The sequence below is a fragment of the Lontra canadensis genome, unplaced genomic scaffold (assembly GCF_010015895.1).
Source record: "Lontra canadensis isolate GAN:19392208 unplaced genomic scaffold, GSC_riverotter_1.0 scaffold3, whole genome shotgun sequence".
In the NCBI taxonomy this organism is placed as follows: domain Eukaryota; kingdom Metazoa; phylum Chordata; class Mammalia; order Carnivora; family Mustelidae; genus Lontra; species Lontra canadensis.
Window position 1 is genome coordinate 28,311,932 of NW_022630997.1, and position 18,609 is coordinate 28,330,540.

At 48.9% G+C, this 18,609-nt stretch overlaps 2 protein-coding genes and 1 long non-coding RNA gene across 6 annotated transcripts in view; 2 read left to right on the forward strand and 1 right to left on the reverse strand.

Moving 5' to 3' along the window:
- The window catches only part of RASSF4 (Ras association domain family member 4), a 30,196-nt gene extending 20,518 nt beyond the window's left edge, over nt 1–9,678 (forward strand). For all 4 annotated transcript variants that reach the window (XM_032837417.1, XM_032837402.1, XM_032837410.1 and 1 more), the window contains 7 exons: nt 899–990; nt 1,872–2,029; nt 5,756–5,857; nt 6,141–6,192; nt 6,736–6,857; nt 7,716–7,813; nt 9,135–9,678. In XM_032837417.1, the coding sequence (XP_032693308.1) occupies nt 899–990; nt 1,872–2,029; nt 5,756–5,857; nt 6,141–6,192; nt 6,736–6,857; nt 7,716–7,813; nt 9,135–9,195 (685 nt within the window). In that variant the 3' untranslated portion in view covers nt 9,196–9,678. The remainder of the gene's footprint in view (nt 1–898; nt 991–1,871; nt 2,030–5,755; nt 5,858–6,140; nt 6,193–6,735; nt 6,858–7,715; nt 7,814–9,134) is intronic.
- A 3,192-nt stretch (nt 9,679–12,870) lies between these two features.
- LOC116855075 lies at nt 12,871–14,173 on the reverse strand. The gene is made up of 2 exons (XR_004380278.1): nt 13,944–14,173; nt 12,871–13,197 (listed from the first exon to the last, which is right to left on the reverse strand). It is a non-coding gene; the product is annotated as an uncharacterized LOC116855075 (long non-coding RNA).
- An 89-nt stretch (nt 14,174–14,262) lies between these two features.
- On the forward strand, nt 14,263–17,909 carry ZNF22 (zinc finger protein 22). The gene is made up of 2 exons (XM_032837457.1): nt 14,263–14,380; nt 16,604–17,909. The coding sequence occupies exon 2, from the start codon at nt 16,689–16,691 to the stop codon at nt 17,364–17,366; it is 678 nt and encodes a 225-aa protein (XP_032693348.1). The 5' UTR covers nt 14,263–14,380; nt 16,604–16,688; the 3' UTR covers nt 17,367–17,909.
- Nucleotides 17,910–18,609: the final 700 nt, after the last annotated feature.

An 18,609-nucleotide genomic window follows, 5' to 3' on the forward strand; every position in this document is an offset into this window, starting at 1 on the left:
GTTTATTTTAACATCAGCAATATGTTTCAATCATGATGAAACTGTTTCCTACCTTACCACTTAATGAACACCTGCCCCCTCTCTCCGCCCCCTCCCCCTTAAAGGGCAGTTAGTTGCTGAGTTTTGCTCGCCTCTGCATGTAATGAATCCTTCCAAGAGGCAAAAATTCAAAACCATTTCCCTTTCAGAAATTCAAGCGAAGTTGCTGTTCTGAGGGCACTTAGCACCTTGACACCCCATACAGACTTAGAGTATAAAGTCTGGATGGGCTTTGTAGAAAGGCAACAAGTATGACTTGTGAGTCCCACCCCCCAGGGTAAAAGCAGCCATGGGAACAGACAGGAGGACCCTCAGAGGCCTCTCAGCCTGGTTTCTGCTCTTTGCCTGCCCCTCCCCAGCTCCCTCATGCTGTGAGGAAGTAGCTGTGAGGCTACTTCTCATCACACACATCCTCTTCTCCAGCCAGGCACCAGCTTCCCTGGCTTGGACTCTGCCCGGCCCAGAGGCCCAGAGGTTGGCCCCTCAAACTTCCCCTGCCTGACTCTCCTTCAGGCCTGAGGGAAGCCCGGAGAGCGCACTCAACACTTGGCCGCAGACACCATCTCCCTCAGCTGGGTGCCCAGGAGTCCATGGGCACACAGCTAGTCCCTGTGTCTGTGCAGCGGGGACAAGGCCACTCAGGTCTGCAGGACACACTCCCTCTCCTTCCAGCAGACACCGTGGCAAGTCTTTGCTTTTCTTTTACTATTTTACATTAACTTGGTGTGAAGTAGAGCCTTACCTCAGCTGGCCCTGCTTCTACCTGTGTCCCGTCCACAGAGGCAGGAGACCTCTTCTCTGTGACTTGAGCTGCTTTTCTCTCTCAGCAGCTCTCTGAGCACCTTGACTGTTTTTTCAGAAAGGAGCCACTTCTTCAGGATGGCAGGGTCCCTGCCCAGGAGCCGAGTGCTCAGACTGCACACGGGGCTGAGAGTTCCAAAGATAGCTCAGGTAAGCGGGGCCTGGGGCTACCTGGGAGCCGCTCTTGCTCACTAGGGTAGAAGAGGAGGGTCTTGGCTCATGACCATCATCTCTGAAGGAAGCTTTGTGTTGGGGTGCCTGGCCGGCTCAGCGGGTTAAAGTGTCCAATGCTTGATGTTGGCTTGGGTCGTGATCTCAGGGCTGTGAGCCTGAGCCCCGAGTTGGGCTCCTCTCTGGGCGTGGAGCCGGCTAGGGATTCTTTGTCTCTCCCTCTCCCTTCTCTCCCCCGACCCTTAAAAAAAAAAAAAAAAAAAAAAGGAAAAAGAAAAAAGGAAGACCAGCTGCCAGAAGGAGCACAGAAAGCCTTTATCTTGCCAAATCCTTGCTAATACTTCCTCACTTGCTAAATAACTACCTCAGTCCAAGGCCTTCTCCTCACCTCCTCACGTACAGAAAAGGAAACAGAGGCTGGCAGAGGTGACTGTGACGTAAGTTGCCCGAGTCCCCTGCTTTTTAGAGAGGAGAGAATAGCAGCAGCAGGCAGGGCCTCTGGGACACGTCTCCCTCACCCTCTGGAATCCAGGCTGCTCATCGGTCCTCTTTGTGTCCTCCCCTCACTCAGTGGGGGCTCAGAGGACGGTGTGGTGCTGCCCAAGACCTGCCCTGGGCGCCCAGAGATGGAGGCCCAGGCCATGGTGACACAGGTGATCCTATCTGGGGGTCTGCTTTCCTGTCTACAAGGTGGGCATCCCCCAAGCACTGTCACGGAAACAGCAGTGACGTTACCCTCCGCTGCAGCATGGCGTCACCACAGAGCTCCAGGGAACCAAGCCCCACCTGCTACAGCTCTGCAGTTCTTGAGCCCCTGTGCTCCACCCCGGACTGACCTTCTCACCGGTTCCTCACTACAGAGCCCCTGGAGGAGGACGAGGAGACCCCCCAGCTGATGCGGACCAAGAGTGACGCAGCCTGCGTGATCCAGAGGAGGCCCCGGGCCCGTGCGCCTGGCGAGGCCCAGAGGGTCCGGCGACATCGCTTCTCCATCAATGGGCACTTTTACAACCACAAGGTGATGTTCCTGCCCAGCCTCTCCCCTGGGCCATGAAGCTGAGGCCACAGGGAGGCGGCCCCAGGCACTGCCGGGCCTTTGGAAGGCCAGGCCCCACCAGAGCCTTGTCAGAGGTTCCCCCCTTGCCGTGGCCCTGTGTGCTGGTGTGGTCACAGCTGCATCCTCACCAATAAATGGGCTCAGAAGGAGAAATAGCTTGCCCAAAATGACATCAAAATAACAGTCAAAAGAAAGAGAGAGAGAGAAGGAAGGAAGGAAGAAAGAACGGACGAACACATTCCAGCTGGTCACCCCAAAGCCTGTTTTGGGGGCTTTTGTATTTTGTTTTTACTTTTGTTTTTGTTTTTGTTTTTGCTTTTACCACATACTTACTGTCAATCCATTTTCCCAAGTTGTGTGGATTTTTGGAAAGTAATGCCAAGTTTATGTCTAACTAGACAGTTTTCTCTGAGATTTCTACCCAAGCTCGATTGAGAGTTTCATGGGAACGTGATGTGCTGCTGGCCTTCTCCCTGGGTCAAGTAAGCTCTAGATTGAGGTGTGCCCAGGGGCACGTGTTTCTGGGCCCCAGAGAACCCACACTGCTCCTGGTTCCCAGCACTTAGCCTTTTGTCCAAGCATGTATTGTACTGACCTGAGGAAAAGATCTCCTTCCCCAGATGACATCAGTCCCTAAACAAACCCAACTGTAAAAGGAGAAGTTGATTGTTTCTATAAATGGCATGAGTGGCAGTCTGGGTGAGGCCCTGGAGGGAGCGTCCTGTAACTGGGCCACATCCTGCAGCCTGTCTTGATAGGCGATGACTCACAGGAGAGGGAGGGTGCTGGCAAAGGCAGCTCCCAGGGTCAGACCTGAAGAACAGTTACCCAGGTTAGATCTGCCAGGAGCCATTCAAGTGCTCTGGGGGCACCCTGGACTTTGGGGTGAAGGATCCAACAAGGCAAGCAGAAGGGACTCTGCCTTACTAAGAGGACCACCCCTACCCCCACTCTGGTCTGGGTTTGCAATGTGTGTTCATGGGTGACACTCACTACATTATCTTTGCTAAGTGCAGGGAAACCCAGGACTATTTGAGAGTAGGTTCCCGAAAGGGTGCAGGGTTGAAATGAAGCAGAGATTAAGAATGATTTAGATTAGCCAAAGGACCCACAATCTGACCTAGATATTCCTTAAATCTTGTTCCAAACGGGTTTAGTCTGTAAAGTGTTCAGTAAGTATACTAGCTCGGTATAGGCAGTTTTGAGGAATTATTAAAAAATTTTAAAAGAAGGGACGCCTGGGTGGCTCAATTGGTTAAGCGGCTGCCTTCGGCTCAGGTCATGATCCCAGCGTCCTGGGATCGAGTCCCACATTTGGCTCCTTGCTGGGCGGGGAGCCTGCTTCTCCCTCTGCCTCTGCCTGCCATTCTGTCTGCCTGTGCTCGCTCTCTCTCCCTCTCTCTCTGACGAATAAATAAAATCTTAAAAAAATTTTTTTTTAAAAGAATATTTGCATGAGGTTAGCCTCTTCATAGTTCTAGGATCCTAAAAAATAAAGCTTTTGATCCACAACTCTAGGTAACAAATACTGGGGTTTATCTCCAGTACATTCACCCCCTCCTCTAAGGGAATCATTCCTCTCTAAGATCATTCAACCTTTTGTAGTCATTGCAAAAGTCCCAGAGACATGGCAATGTCTGAGGACTCTGTAGCCTTTGAAATGAACAGAAATGAACAATGAGGGCTTTTGTCACATTCTTTCATGTCCGTAGGAGCCATGATAGCAAGAAGGGCTCCTCAGCCAGCTCGACACTCAATACGCTAGCCTGTACTCCAGTCTGGGTGGCTCTTTAGATTTACTTACAGAAGGTGGGTTCATTTTTCCAGGCAAACTAGTATCTTAGGTGTGTTGGACAGCTGGTTCCCATCTCTGGGCTGGGTAAGGGGCTCCTTCTCTCTCTTCCTTGCAATCTATTCGGAATCAGTGTCCTGGGAAATCAGGTAACAGTGTGTACTTGAATCACAGGCAACAAGTAAAAAATAATTACCTAGAATTAACTTCCTGAGGTTGTTATTCTGGATTTTATTTCTTAGAATTGCACACTGTTACCTCAGTTAATCATTTTCCAAAAGTATTCTGATTCACAGTAGTGTTGGCATGATTTCCAAACTCAGTAAAACTTGGTACCTGTCCCATTGCTTTGTCCTGGGCTGTTAGATTCAAATGTGTTCTATCAGAGAGAAACCATTGTGGTTAGAGATGGCAAAGTAGCTGGGGCCTTTGTTTCTACTTGGAGCTGGTCAGTATCATCTTGAGAAAAGGCTCCAGGCAGAAGAAACACTAATAATGTCTTATTGACAAGACCTTTCTTCTTGAAATAGGCTGACTCCTCTATTCCGTATTTCTTGGGGACTGAAAGCCTAGTCTGGCTTTCTATGTAACACAGAGTCACCCTGCATGTCAGGTATGGAGGAAGCAGGTCTGGGTTTGAGTCTGACTCTGGTACTTGCGGACACTGAACAAGTCATTCTTATCCCTGAGCCCTAGTTACATCCCAGGGAAAGCAGAGCTAGCACCATAGAGGAGGAATATATAAATTTGAATTTGGTTTTGGAAACTGAGGAAGAGCTCACCTCGGGGAAGTGAGATTCACAGGGAGGCCCCAGTGCCACAGGGGTAAATCATGGGGTTTCCAACGGCTCTGCCCTTTCTAGATGGATGACCATGACTAAGCGACTTGACCTCTCCAAGACTCTGTATCCTTTCTTAAAAGGAGTAATGACAGGTACTTCAAAAAGCTGTTATAAGGATTAAATCAAAGGTTTTAGGTGAAATGCTTGGCAGGACTATAACTTGGCTCATGCTCCCTGAGGACTTATTAAGCCTCAGACGGTGCCCTGGTTGGCTGTATATATGGCATCTCACACGGAAAGGCAAGGTACCTGCAGGACTATAATGGTCCCCCAAACCATGAAGAGCTTGTGCGGCTGGACCACAAGGCACGAGGGAGAGAATCATCGTATCACGTGTGTGAACAGTGAGAGGAAGAAGCAAGGGTATTGTTTAGGCTATGGGACGCCTTCAGATACTTCTAACTAGAACTATGCCACAAGACAGTGCTTCTCAAATCGCACTGTACGGAGAGTATCACCGGGTTTCCTCAAAATGCAGATTCTGGTTCAGGAGTCTGGGGCTGGGAGCCAAGACTCTGCTAATGCAGCTGGTCCAGAATATACTTGGAGTTGCAAGGTTTTTAAAAGGTTTTTCCGTGGGGTAGCAGCATGGAGAATGGGTGGAAAGTGCTGAGATTGAAAGGGGAGAGGTGGGACGCTAATGCAGTGTGAACTGAGAACTACTGCTGGGAGAATGGGTAGGAGTGGATAGATTCCAGAACTTTTGGTCTTAGAATCAACAGACACTTGGAAATATGAACCAAAGAAAGAGTGAGAAGGAGACTGGGAAGTACTTCCATGGTACTGGCTGCTAGGGTCAAAGAGCTGGCCCTCATGGCTTTGGAGGCATCCCTCTTATAGGCCTCTGTGAGACGGGAGTTGCTACGGCTTCCCCAAGTGCACCAGATGTGGGCACAGCTGTGTGTGGATCTGTGCTGGACAGGCACAGGTGCTTCCAGAGCCCAGGCTCACCTGTGGCCTCAGACCATTTGGCTGACAGTGTGCCTAGACCCTGTGTGATGTCAGCTCTGTGTCCCTCTGGCCCTGCCCTGAATGGCCCACCTCGCTCTGCAGACCTCAGTGTTTACTCCTGCCTATGGGTCGGTGACCAACGTGAGGGTCAACAGCACCATGACAACCGTGCATGTGCTCACCTTGCTGCTGAACAAGTTCCGTGTAAGTCTGGCCGTCAGCAAGTGGCCTTGCTCTGGGAGGCTGGTGGCTTGCTGTCTTGTTGGGGGGGCTAGCAAACGCTGGGGAAGCTGCCTGTGGTTCCTGGGTAGAAGGTCTAGCAACATTTCCTTTGCTGACACGGCATCTCTGGGATCTTAAGCAGAGAGAGAGGGGAGGATCCTTGGGGACTTTTGCATGTGGCGCTGGGGGTCTGGTTCCTGCCAGGGATCCCTTCCTGTTTTGTCTCATAAAGCCCTGGTCTGACTTCCTGTTCTTGCCTACACAGGTGGAAAATGGTCCCAGTGAGTTTGCACTCTACATTGTTCATGAGTCTGGGGGTAAGTGTCTGCCTGTGCTTCCAGATCATAAACAGCAAAGTCTCTGTCCATGTGGCAAGCTCACTGACCATGCTTCTTCTCTCACGGCCACTGTGAATGCTCTGCCAGCCCCAAACCCAGGCACACTTTCTGCGCCTTACAGAATCCTGCCAAAAACACAAGAGAAGCCACTGTCTTTGATCTCATTCAGTTGGGAGGGGATGGGGTACACATCAGGGACTGTGAGCTGGAACTGAAACCCCTTGCCCCCTGAGAACGGTTGCAGCATGCACATGTCCCTCTGTTCAGGGTTCTGCTCCATGGTAACTGAGCAGCCTGGCCTCCCTGTGTCCACGCTCCCCTCTCTTCTACTCCCTGGGCTCCTGTTCTGACCTGTCTTTGCTGAATGCCACAATCACACAACATTCAGGGCAACCTTCTCTTCAAGGTCTGGAAAAAGTTCCCAGCCCCTTGGACCTCCATTTTTCTACCACATTCCCACCCCAGAACAAAGAGGGGCAATCCTAATGCCCCATGAATTTTATAAATGACGTTCTTTTTTAGAGCGAACAAAATTAAAAGACTGTGAGTATCCACTGATTTCCAGAATCCTGCATGGGCCATGTGAGAAGATCGCCAGGATATTCCTGATGGAAGCCGACCTGGGCGAGGAAGTTCCCCACGATGTGAGTCGGGGCTGAGGTTCAGGGAGACCTGTTCCTGAGGGAGGAGCTGCATGACAGCATGGGGGACTCCCAAGGGCTCTGAAGATGCACTTGGCCGGAGCCCTCTGCAGTGACATCTCACCCAGCTGTCCCAAAGGGCCCCCAGCCGAGCACAGTGATGGCTCCAGCCCTCCCTCCTCCTGTCAGTGCCCACCAACTCCATCTGCTGGCTTAGGGGAAAAAGGAAGTTGAGTCCTCAAAAACCATTGCCTGAACTTTCCCCTTCAGGCAGGAAGAAACTTTTCCTTTGTTAGAGTGTGTTTAGTTGTCATTACACTAAAGACTCTCACAGGGGCTCCTTATTCGGGGCCTACAAGTACCTGGGGCCTGTGGAAGGGAGACAGGTGCCTAAGGCCCATTGCAGCCTGTGTCCTGGCCTAGGAGAGGGAATGCTGCAGAGCTCCCTTGCACAGAAAAGGCCTATAGGGTTTGGGCCAAGGTGAAGGTCAGTGACCCTGTATCCCTTGGACCACTCACAGACTAGCGCAGCTTTGTTCCACAGTTAGAAATGGGGCGTTCCCAGTGCTCCGCTCCCCCGCCCTGGAGAACCCCCAGTGTGGTTCTACTCTCTGTTGAATACTTTTCCTAATATCCAGCTTCATCTTTCCTCCCAGGGATAATAGGCTGTGCAGTGAGCATGGGCCTCTCTGTTCTCCATCCTAGTACAGACTGAGAGCTGGGAGTGAGTGGGGAGACGTGTAGCCCCTTCCCGGGCTAGAAGACAGGGCTAAATCAGCAGCTGTGGAGACCCTGAGGAAAAGAAAACACATTTTTTGGCTTCTAATTTAAAGCACATTAAAATGTTCTTGGATTTTCTAGGTCGCTCAGTACATTAAATTTGAAATGCCGGTGCTGGACAGTTTTGTTGAAAAATTAAAAGAAGAGGAGGAAAGAGAAATAATCAAACTGACCATGAAGTAAGCAGCACATAAAGAGTCAGTCGTGGGTCAAGTGTGCAGGGCAGAGCCCCCAGGCTGGGGCTGGGCGAGCTCTCCCCTCCAGGGCATGGCGCTGGCCCAAATCGGGGAGGCCTGTCCACCCTGGCTGCCCGGCACCGCCCGCTGACCCCCTGCTCTGTAGTGAGGGCAAGCTGGGGTGATAGCCTGCGGAAAGGGCAGGAGGCAGGCCAAACCGCCTCTCTGGCTTCAGCACCTCGCCAGCTCCGGAGGGGTGACGCTGTCCAAACAGCTCGGGAGAGTCAGGCAGGAGCAGGGGTGGGTGCCAGACCAGGGTCATGAGCTCTACAGGAGACACAGCCCTGGAGGACTGACTGAGGAGAGGGCCTACTCAGGGCACATTCCACCAGGTCTGGGCCTTTCCCGTAGTGGGAATTCTGAGCCTGCCAAAGAACAGTGACTGCTGGAACCTTCTGTACCAGCTGGTGTTTTCAGGTGCAGGGGACCTGTTCAATGGAAAGGTGAGCAGGTGTCACCTGCGGGCTCCTGGGGAAGCTACATCAAGGCCTGGCTGCGTGAGGCTAGACAAATCGCACCTGCCAATGATTGGTCTATTCCTCTGTAGAGTGAAAGATGGGCTGGGGGTGGGAGAACATGTGGGCCACTCAGCCGGGGCCAGGTTTGGGGTCCTCCTTAGGAAGGGAAGGAGGCAGTCTGCTCATGGTGAGAGGACCTGCAGTTGGGGGACTGGTTTGGATTCCGGTGTCTGGCTGAATGAGTTTTGGAATGCCACAGCCTTTCCCCAACCCCCTACCCCAGCCTTCCATCTGTGTAGTGAGGCCCCTTTCAGGAGGTCAGCAGAGACACCCGGTCAGAGGGGACAGTCCACCATGCAGTCTGCTGTAAGTCTGGGAGCTAGAAGGGGATGTGGGGGTCACCTGGCTAGTGCAGTCAGAGCACAGAGAAGAAACCGAGGCCTGAGGTGCAGAAGGTTGCAGCACAGGTCACTGACGAGACTGGGCCTGAATGCGGGCTTCCTGATCCCCACTCTGCCACCCTGTCCCCTCCAGCGCGCTCTGTCCTATAGTGGAGGATCTCTGGAATAGAAACAGTATCTGCATTTGCAGCTTGCCAGCGTCTGCAGCCGTGTGCCTGCTCCTCTAAGCCGCTGGTTTGGCAGAGTATGGGCCTGGCTCTTCTTCCCTGGCCTCAGCGGAGGAGAGATGGTGGCTGCTGAGCAGCCTCAGGTCTACTGAGGCTATCTGTGCGCTCCCTTGCTCTGTCCCCCCACTCCTTGTGTCCTCCTGTGTCAGTGAGTCCTCTTGGCTGTGTCCCCCTCCAGGTTCCAAGCCCTGCGTCTGACGATGCTGCAGCGCCTGGAGCAGCTGGTGGAGGCCAAGTAGCCAGCTAGCAGAGGCCTCTTCTGAAGCCCCCCACAGCCAGTGCACCTGCATGCGGGTGGCCAGGCCCCGACTGAGGAATTTCAGCCCCTGTGCTTCTACATGTCTGTCTGCCTGAGTGCCATGCGTCCCATGTCCTTGGCTCTTGGCTCCAAGCTGAGCACTCACGGGGCCCAGAGCCAGGCCTGAGGAGCCACGACCTTGCTTGGTGCAGTCTATGTCTGAGGCTTGCCTGGGCAGTATGCAGCCCTGAAGCTGGGGCACTGGCCACATGATGTGGCTGGATGGCATGGCCAGTCCTGTTCCTGCCACCCCTCTCTTGCTCAGGAGAGTGGTATGTGATCAAGCCCGTGGGGTGTGTGCTCTGCTTTCCCAGTGCCTAGGCCCAGAGTTTCTGCCTGGCCACAAGCCCCTGACCTCTTCATCCAAGTGAACCATGAGATCCTTGTCTGCCTTCACCTCATGCTGCTGCTCAAGGCTTTGCTGGGAAAAGCAGGGGCTGCCAGCAGATAGGGAATGTGCCCTGCTTCTGACCTTCACTTCCCTGTGGCAATCCCGGCCTCCAAGACTTTGATGCCACCCTCTGAGCATTGCACAGCCTAGCACGCTGGCAGCAGAGCTCAGACCCCAGACAAGACCATGAGCATCCCATCCTCTCTCCAAATTACTGGCTTCTAACTTCTTCTTGGGACCAGAGGAATTCTTATAAGTAACTTGCTGCAGGAAACAAGGTGCTTTGATCCCATAAAGGAGGTGGCCCCCATGGCACTGGAAGGATGCCGGCCCTTGTGCAGCAGAGTCCAGGGCTCAGGCAGTGGCTCAGGAAGGCAATATTCAGTCCCCATCCCCGCTGTCCCGCGGATGCCTGCGTGCCTCCTGCCCTTTCTGGGCTTATTCCTTCACTCTCTACGCTTCCCATCAAAGGGGCACAATGAGGAGAAATGTCCATTTGAGGGGAAAGGGCTTTGAATTCCCTGGGGCCAGACCAATTTGGATTTGTCAGCTGATGGAGAATTTCTGGAATGAACTGGAAGCCCCTTTGCAAAACTATGCAACAGTGTACATTGGTCATGTGAAGTGTTTGTCCAAAACAGAGGAAGTTAAAGACCATATTCTTTTCCCACTGGGGCCTGTGGATAGTGGATTTAAAGAAGAAAATATGAAGTCTTCCAAATAAAAGAGACAGTCCAGCACTGCTCCATGCACTGGCTCCTTCCTGGCTCCCGGAAAGAGCCGAGCGTGGGAGCAGCCACACTGTGTGGACTCACAGTTCCAGGTGAACTTCCTGCCAGGACGTCCTGGGCCTAGCTCCTTCATCATGGAGACACACAGAAGTGCCCTAGGGAGATGCCCTGCCATATCTGTCATCTCTGCTCTCCCTTCCTTTCCTGGCTTCCTAGGTGCTCAATAAAGGTGCGCTGTATTGAACTGAAGGAATTCGGACCAAGCCTTCTTTCTGCGTATGTCTACCCTGACTCCCAGATCTAACGTCTGAAACTTTGATCCTACAGTATGTGTGGCCAAATTTGGCAAAAGAGCGAAAGTTGAGCCACAGCCTGGTGCTCTGGACTCCAACGGGACTAATTCATTTCAGTGCATAGCCTGAGGACTAGTGTGGGGCCTGAGGACAAAGGCAGCCAAAGGGCACAGAGGAAGAATCACTGGTGGGGGTCTGTGGGCAGCCTGGAGGGTGAGCAACTGAATCACCCTGATTCACAGAATCTCAGCTTCAGGAGGACCATAGGAATCTTCTAGGCAGGGGCTCCGATAGGACGGCAGCAGTACCTTAGGGAGGGTAGAAAACAAATCAAACAGGCTTCTCCAGGCTGTTCTACTCCCCAACCCATAGTTGCAAACTCAGGTCTAGTTCAACTGCCAATCCACTGTTCAGGAGTAATTGTGCCAGGCTCGTGCTCAGTTCAGGAGGGACAAAGACAGAGCCACGTTTCATCTCAGTAAGAGGTGTTTGGTGTTATCCTCAACTGGAGAAGCAGGCTGGATATCTAGGAGGGTCAGAGGACCAACAGACGATAGAGCTGGTGTAGGTCCCTGGAAGGAGGCCTGGAGGCTGAGCCCAGGTTGGGATAGGTGGCTTTCCAGCCTGAGAAACACTGCTGGCTTAGGAGCAGGACAGGGCCCTGCACATGGGAAGCCGTCAGAGGCCCTCCAAAAGCACTTGCTGGTTTTGTTTTATAGTTTTTCTCATTTTAGGACTTTTTTTTTTTTTTTGGCAATCGTTACAATATTATTTAAGGCCTGCCTAGATAAGCACCACTTTTTAACTAGACATTATCAAAACATAGCTAAGAAAAATCACTAGCAAGTTGCACAGGAAAGGGAAAACTGCACACTTCTACAGTCATCTGAGGGGTTAGTTAGCCAATCCTTTTACCGACAGTGTGTTTGTTTTTCACGGCAATTTGTAAAGCTGCTAACTCAGCTCACTGTGCCACCACCACTTCAGACTTTCTCTGCTAGCTCTGTGGCTTCCTGCTGGTTTATGTGGGAACTCTCTTTTCTTCTTTCCATAGAGCTTATGGTATTTCTCATGTGCTTCCTCACTAACTAGTATCTCAGACAACAAAAGTATCCAAAACCAAAGTACAGATCCCTATGAGTGAATGTCCTCTCCTAGAACAGGACTGTCTTCCCAGGTCAGGTCTCAGGAACCAGAGAAAATAATAAACACAGAATGAAATCAACAGGATTGCAAAAGAAGGACTGGACTCAGGCAAAACAGGGTGGTTTGCCCAGAACAAATCATCAGAAGGAACCAAAAAAACAGCTTGTTTTTCTCATGTGATAACCATATGCCACCTGCAGGACTGTTTACCAGAAAATGGATTAAAGGCCTTCCCACTGTCACAATAAAGCCATGTGTTCACCCAGGATACATCTGGTCCTTTAGTCCCAGGGAAACAAAGCACAAGGCTTATCAACCTTCTGACCAGGTGATTTGCCGAGGAGCCAGCAAAGCACAATGTGTGCCCCCGTGGGCAGGAGGCAGGCACCCTGCAGCTGTGGAGTAGGAGCGGGATATCCTTCCCAGGTGCCCGGGTGGGCAGCAGCCCCCCTGCCTCAGTCCCTCAACTATGATCAAGCAGGAAGTGCAGTCAGAGCCAAGCCAAGAAAAAGTTCTAAGTATAAAAACAGCACGTGTACACGTGCGGTATTTTGGCCCCACAAGCTGAGATTGCCTGGAAGAAAGCCAGCTGTTGACCTACCCCTGGACTCACGGCATGCAGGGTGGGGCTCTGCTCCCTCCTGGCCATGCTTTTAATAGAGATGTTTTCTGCAAACCCAGGAATGGGAATCCCCAAAGTTTCCTTTCCCAGGGAAACCAAAGGAAACAGAAAGCAAAGTCTCGTGCTTGGTGGACAGAGCCATTGTCGGGGTCCCTTTGTGTGAGATGGACCAGGGCTGTTACTGCACTTGTGACCAGCCTCTCTTGTGGTCTTGCCAAATGCAGCAGTGCTCTCTGCTAAAACGGAGCTTTTCCACGTCATGTGTGTACACCCTTCTTCTTAGAACGAGCTCTTCAAATACAACTAGGCTCAAGGGTACACTGGTCCCTGTGGGGTCGTTTCTCAGAGAAGCCTCAGCTTGGTGGAGGTAATAGCAGTGAAGGTGCTGAAAGCAGTTCAATTCAGTATATATTTGAAGACAGAGACACCAGAATTCAGAGTTGGATTGGGTTTGGATTTGGGGTGAAAAAAGACACAAAGTCAGATTTTTGGCCCTGAGCAACTAGAAAGAAGGAGTTGCCATCAACTGCTGGGATGAAGACTGTTGAAGGAACAGGTTGGGTGAATGTCAGCAATTCCTCTGTGGTGCAGGTTGGGTTCAGGATGTCTGGCACACATGCAAATGGCAGCTGAATAAACAATTGGATATATACAGGTCTGGAGTTTAATACTGTTTGCATCCCAGGGTCAGACTAGAGTTACCAAGTCAGGAGTCTTCAGGTAAACAGATGGTATTGGAAGCCATCAGACTGGAGCAGCTCTACAGGGGAATGAGGGCAAAGAGAAAGAAGGAGAGGTTAGATGACCTAGCCCCTGCCAGGCTGGTGGAGGAGGAGGAGCTTTTAAGAGAGGAGAACCAGGAGAGATCATTATTAAAGAGAAACGAGGGGTTATGCTGAAAATCAGGAGACTCTGGTGCCAAAAAGAGCCCTCCCAATCCTTGCTCTTCCACTTAACACGCTGTGGGAACTTGAGCAAACTTCTCTAAGACTCGGTTTCCTTATCTATAGAGTATGATCATTCCCATCCTCCAGAGGCTTTTTTGTTGTAATTAAGGTGTTAAGCCCAAAATGGAATCATTTGCCCCCACCCCCCTCACCGCCTCTGCCCATGGGAAACCAAGACTTAGTTACAGTTTCAACCTATCCCAGAAATGTGGACTTGTAACATTTGAAATTTCCTTAGGGGCACTATTGAGTTCATCCTCATGACAAAAACTGCCTTTCCTTCCCTCCCCACCAAAATATCACAATTTTTTTTTTTCTTTCGCTAATAACTCTTTTTTCCACCCTCCTTCCTATAAAAACCTTTCATTTTGTACAACTCCTTGGAACATCTCTACTTCCTAGATGGGATGCTACCCATTCACGAATTGCTTAGGAAAGCTAACTGAGATCTTAAAATTTACCTGAAACTCATATAACACTGTAAGTTAACTATACTGGAATTAAAAAAAAATCTTGACATTTACTTGGTTAAAAAACAACTACAACAACAACAAACCACCTTTTTTAAGCACGGGGGACCGCATCAGTAACAGTTTCGGCTCTCCAGAGTACCGCTTTATAATTAGTAAATGCTCAAAACTTATGGGCAGAATGAGGTCTAGGGGTTGGTCAGGCCGGTGCCGCCTTTCAAAAGCCCCCACTGACCAGGCTGCAGTCAGCCGGCTCCGGAGGCCACGGCGCGCACACAAAAGAACCCGGCCACAGGTCTCGCGCTTCTCAGGTCCTCGGGAGGACTTCGGCGCGGCGGGAAAAGGAAACAGGGGGAAGCAAAGGGTTTCTTCTTTCCGGTGGGCCCAGCACCATAGAGGGTCGCCGCCGCCACGTTCCTAGAGCGGCCGCGGGGCGCCAACTGACGGCAAGGCCCGCACTTCCGGCGGCGCGAGGGGCGCCCAGCGAGCGAGCGAGCCAGGGTGGCGGCGGGCGGCCCGCTGCGCGGTGAGTGGGCTGGGGGCGCGCGGCCCGGTGCTTGGAGGCCGCTCGGGCGCCGCTTGGCAGCCGCCGGGCGGCGTAGACCCGGGTCCGCTAGGAAGGCTCGGCGCCGGGCGGGGACGAGGGCGGAGGGAGCTGGGCGGGCCCGGCCTGCGAGGAGCGGCCGGCGGAGGCCTGGGGAGGGCGGAGGCCTGCACGGGAGCGCCTGTGGGGCGGGCCACAGTCCCCACGACGGCCGTCGCCCGGCGCTTTTCAGGACTAAATTCTTGGATCGGATGCTGAGGTAGCACAGGGCTGTTAGGAGCGAGCCGCAGATACGGACTCCTTTACGCCTCTGACACCCCGACGATGTCGCAGCTTTGTTGTCGTCCCAGTTTTATGTAGGAGAAAGCAGGTCCATTCCGGGTATGCGCGTTCGCACGACTGCACCTCCATCGCTCAGGTTTACCGTAACATCCCCACCTGCGGAGGAATTATGCTGAGCACCGGTCTCGGCGCTGGACGTCAGTTCGGCCACCAAGAGGACAGGCTCTAGGATCAGGCTGCTAGGGGTTGGGGACCTGGCCAAAGTCGGCCTGCCTTTTCCTAGCTGTAAAATGGAAAGCATCGCATAAAGCTGCTATGGGAGTTAAAGGTTATAGAACAGTGTCTGGCGTACCACTAAGGCTGCCTCTCAGTATGATTTCCTACTGTAGTGTTCTAGGTGGACTGCATAGTCTCAGTTTCCTACCAGATCTGACTTCTGTAGCATGAAAAAATAATTTTTTTCAATGTGTACTTCCCATGATAGCTGTGTTTTGAACATCAACACTATGTACCTAACAAATGTCTCCTTGAAACAGATATTCTGTAAATAGGTAAATATTCTGTAATAGATACTCTGCAAATATTGACCAAAGTTAATGAGTGGTGCTCCTTCGGTGATTGGTATTGTATGCAGTTTGCTCTTTCTGATACTTAATTGTAATTACAACAGATAATTATTAAATATCCAAATAAAGTCCTCAGTACTACCAGGCCTGGAGTCTGAATTACATAAGAAGATGAAGGAAAGGCAAGAACAATGATGTCATTTGTATTTTCAGTTATTTGTTTTATAAACTTGTATGCAAAGACTCAGGGTAATTATTCCCATTTTGAAGTCTAGTTCCTGACACAAGATGTGAAAAATAGTTTCACTCATTTTATTACTTTCTCAACCTAGCTTACCCCACTTTGTCACCTGGTTAGAGTTTATGACTTATTTGTTTATGGCCATTATTTTAAATAACCTTATAAATAAATAAATGAAATTATTTTATTTGAATTTTTGCAGCATTTGAGTATTTTAAAACTTCTGTTTTTGCATGTAAACTTATTTTCTTCCCCTCCTTTTCTTGTGTTCTACTCACCACCCTTTGTTTCTACTCAGTTTCATCCTATTTTCCAGCAAAAATTCTTCTGATTTTTTTTCTTCTCCAGAAACAATTTACTTATTTCAAATTTTCAAAGTATTGTCCTCTTTCTTGGGTCATTAGACTCTAAGGGGAAAAAAAAACCAAAACCAATAAGGCATCTTTTTTTTTTTTTTTTTTTTTTACGTTTTTCTCATCCAGTATTACTGAATTGACTCATGGAAACTTGCCATTCCTTATAAGGTAGTCCTACTTTCAAAACAATGCTACAAAGAGCCAAGTCGTATTCATGCTGTGACAGTAGAATGGTGAAACAAGAAAGGATAAACAAAATTAATTTAATGAAGTAGTGTAATTTGTCATCTCTTTCTAATTTGGATGCTTTAAATAGTCACCAGTAAGTAAGTAAGTAGAATTTTAACATGGAAGTAAATATTCTAATCCCGAAATTTTGATTGTCTTTCAGAGTTATTTCTTACGATATTATGGTGTCTCCACCTTTTAATCCTTCAGTTATATACTCATTTGATAATGCCTAATGAAAATTTATAGTTCCCATTTATCACTTCTATTCTGTCCCAACAGACAAAAACTCCATAGGTAAATTTGGTCAAAATTTGGGGATATTTATTAAATTGAAACCCTGGGAATTATTAGAATTATTTTGCAAATATTTCCCCTGCAGAATTGTTTTTATTTTCATATGTATCAGATACATTTTTAATTTACACAGGGATGCAGTTTCTGTGGGTTGAAGATTGAATAATTGGGTTCAGGTTGAATAATAACAATAAAGAGTGATCTACTTTGGCTTTTTTGTTTTTCTTCTACACAGAAAATTGAGCTACGTAGCTCTAGGAAGTGAAACTTCAGCTCAGAAGAAGAGAGCAGACTCTTAAGAATATATTTGGCTCATCACCATGCGGTTAGGAAAACCGAAGGGAAGTATTTCTCGGAGCTCGAGCCAAGGAAAAGCCTATGAAAACTCACGCAAAACAGGCCGGCAGCGGCAAAGATGGGGAATGACTGTTCGATTTGACTCAAGCTTGAGTAGACTGAGAAGAAACCTGGATGAGAAACCTTATAAATGTACTGAATGTGAAAAGAGTTTCAGTCAGAGCTCAACTCTTTTTCAACACCAAAAGATTCACACTGGAAAGAAATCCCATAAATGTGCCGATTGTGGGAAAAGTTTCTTTCAGAGCTCTAACCTCATTCAGCATCGGAGGATCCATACCGGGGAAAAACCCTATAAATGTGATGAGTGTGGAGAAAGGTTTAAACAGAGCTCAAATCTCATTCAGCACCAGAGAATTCATACTGGAGAAAAACCCTATCAGTGTGATGAGTGTGGCCGATGTTTCAGCCAGAGTTCCCACCTTATTCAGCATCAGAGAACCCACACAGGGGAGAAGCCCTACCAGTGCAGTGAATGTGGCAAATGCTTCAGCCAGAGCTCTCATCTTAGGCAGCACATGAAGGTGCACAAAGAAGAGAAACCTCGTAAAACCCGGGGCAAAAACATTAGATCAAAAACTCACTTAGTGTCATCCTGGAAAGCTGGTACAGGTAGGAAGTCAGTGGCTGGTCTCCGCTAAGGAAAGGGTGCTGCTTCAGCCTTTAAAAATAAATAAATAAACAAAAGCTCTCTCTTTTAGAACTGGAGATATTTTGTAATAGAGCTCTTAAATACTATATCCTTTCCTAGCATGGAGACATTGTAATGACATTGGGCTGAAAGAAACTGAGTCCAACTGTTCTCATCTTTTTTTTTTTTTTAATGTAACTTGGAGTACAAAAAACTGAAACTATGTTTTAAGAGAATATAAGATCCTTGACCTCATGTGATATTACTTCCTGCATCATTTTGACAAAAACAACCATGTTTTGATGACACATGTAAAAGTATAGGTATTCTGATGACTCCTCAGCTTTAGGACTTTCTGTGGAAGGAGTAGTTAAAAGGGAGAAGAAGTTAATCCCATTAGGTCGGAGGTTCTGCAACTGATGAGGAGATTTTATGTTTGTAAAGTTTTGTAGTATATTAACCACTGGTTTGTAAGTATGACTCAAGACTCAACATATTAACATGTATTCATGTTCACAGATTTTTAATCAACAAAGCCCATCCCTCTGTTGGCTTTTTGTTTTTGTTTCGTTTTGTTGCCCCTTCTGCTAAGGGACAGTTATTAATTAAAGGAATTGAATTTCCCTCTTTTCCACTTCTAGAGATATTCTAGAAGCCAAAGTGAGAATTGAATTAGACTGCAAGTCTACTCTTAGAAGCACGGTTCTTTGAAGTGGTGTTAGGCTGTCTCTTGTTTTTCAGAAGTTGGGGTGGACTTACGTTGATCCATCCCCATGCCTTTGTCTTTTGACATTCTCTTATGCTCTGACAAGCTGAGCTAGCCTTTTAGATCTACATGAATAAATAATTAAACCATATACCAACACACCTCAACTTGTTAATTAGAAACCTACAATTTACACTTCCTTGCTTTCCCCCTTTGAGAGTTTTAGGTAACACTAGTTATCTTAAACAAATGTTTAAGCTGGTAGCTAAAGTCGTTTAATTCAAGTGTTGGTGCATTTGTAGCTCCATGTGTAGATTTTGAAATGTAAGCTAACTTTCTCTGAGTTAATAGGAATTATTTTTGGAGTCTAGCATACATGTTTCTTCACTTTCATCAGAACAGTGCCAAGTGTCAGACTTTCTTATCAGCCTTCAGCTCAGGTTTTAATTTCTATTGAATGCTAACATTCTGATTTTTTTTTTTGTATCTTTTATAATCATACCAGTTCCTGCTGTATTAATGACAGTTATCCATAAAAATAAAACAA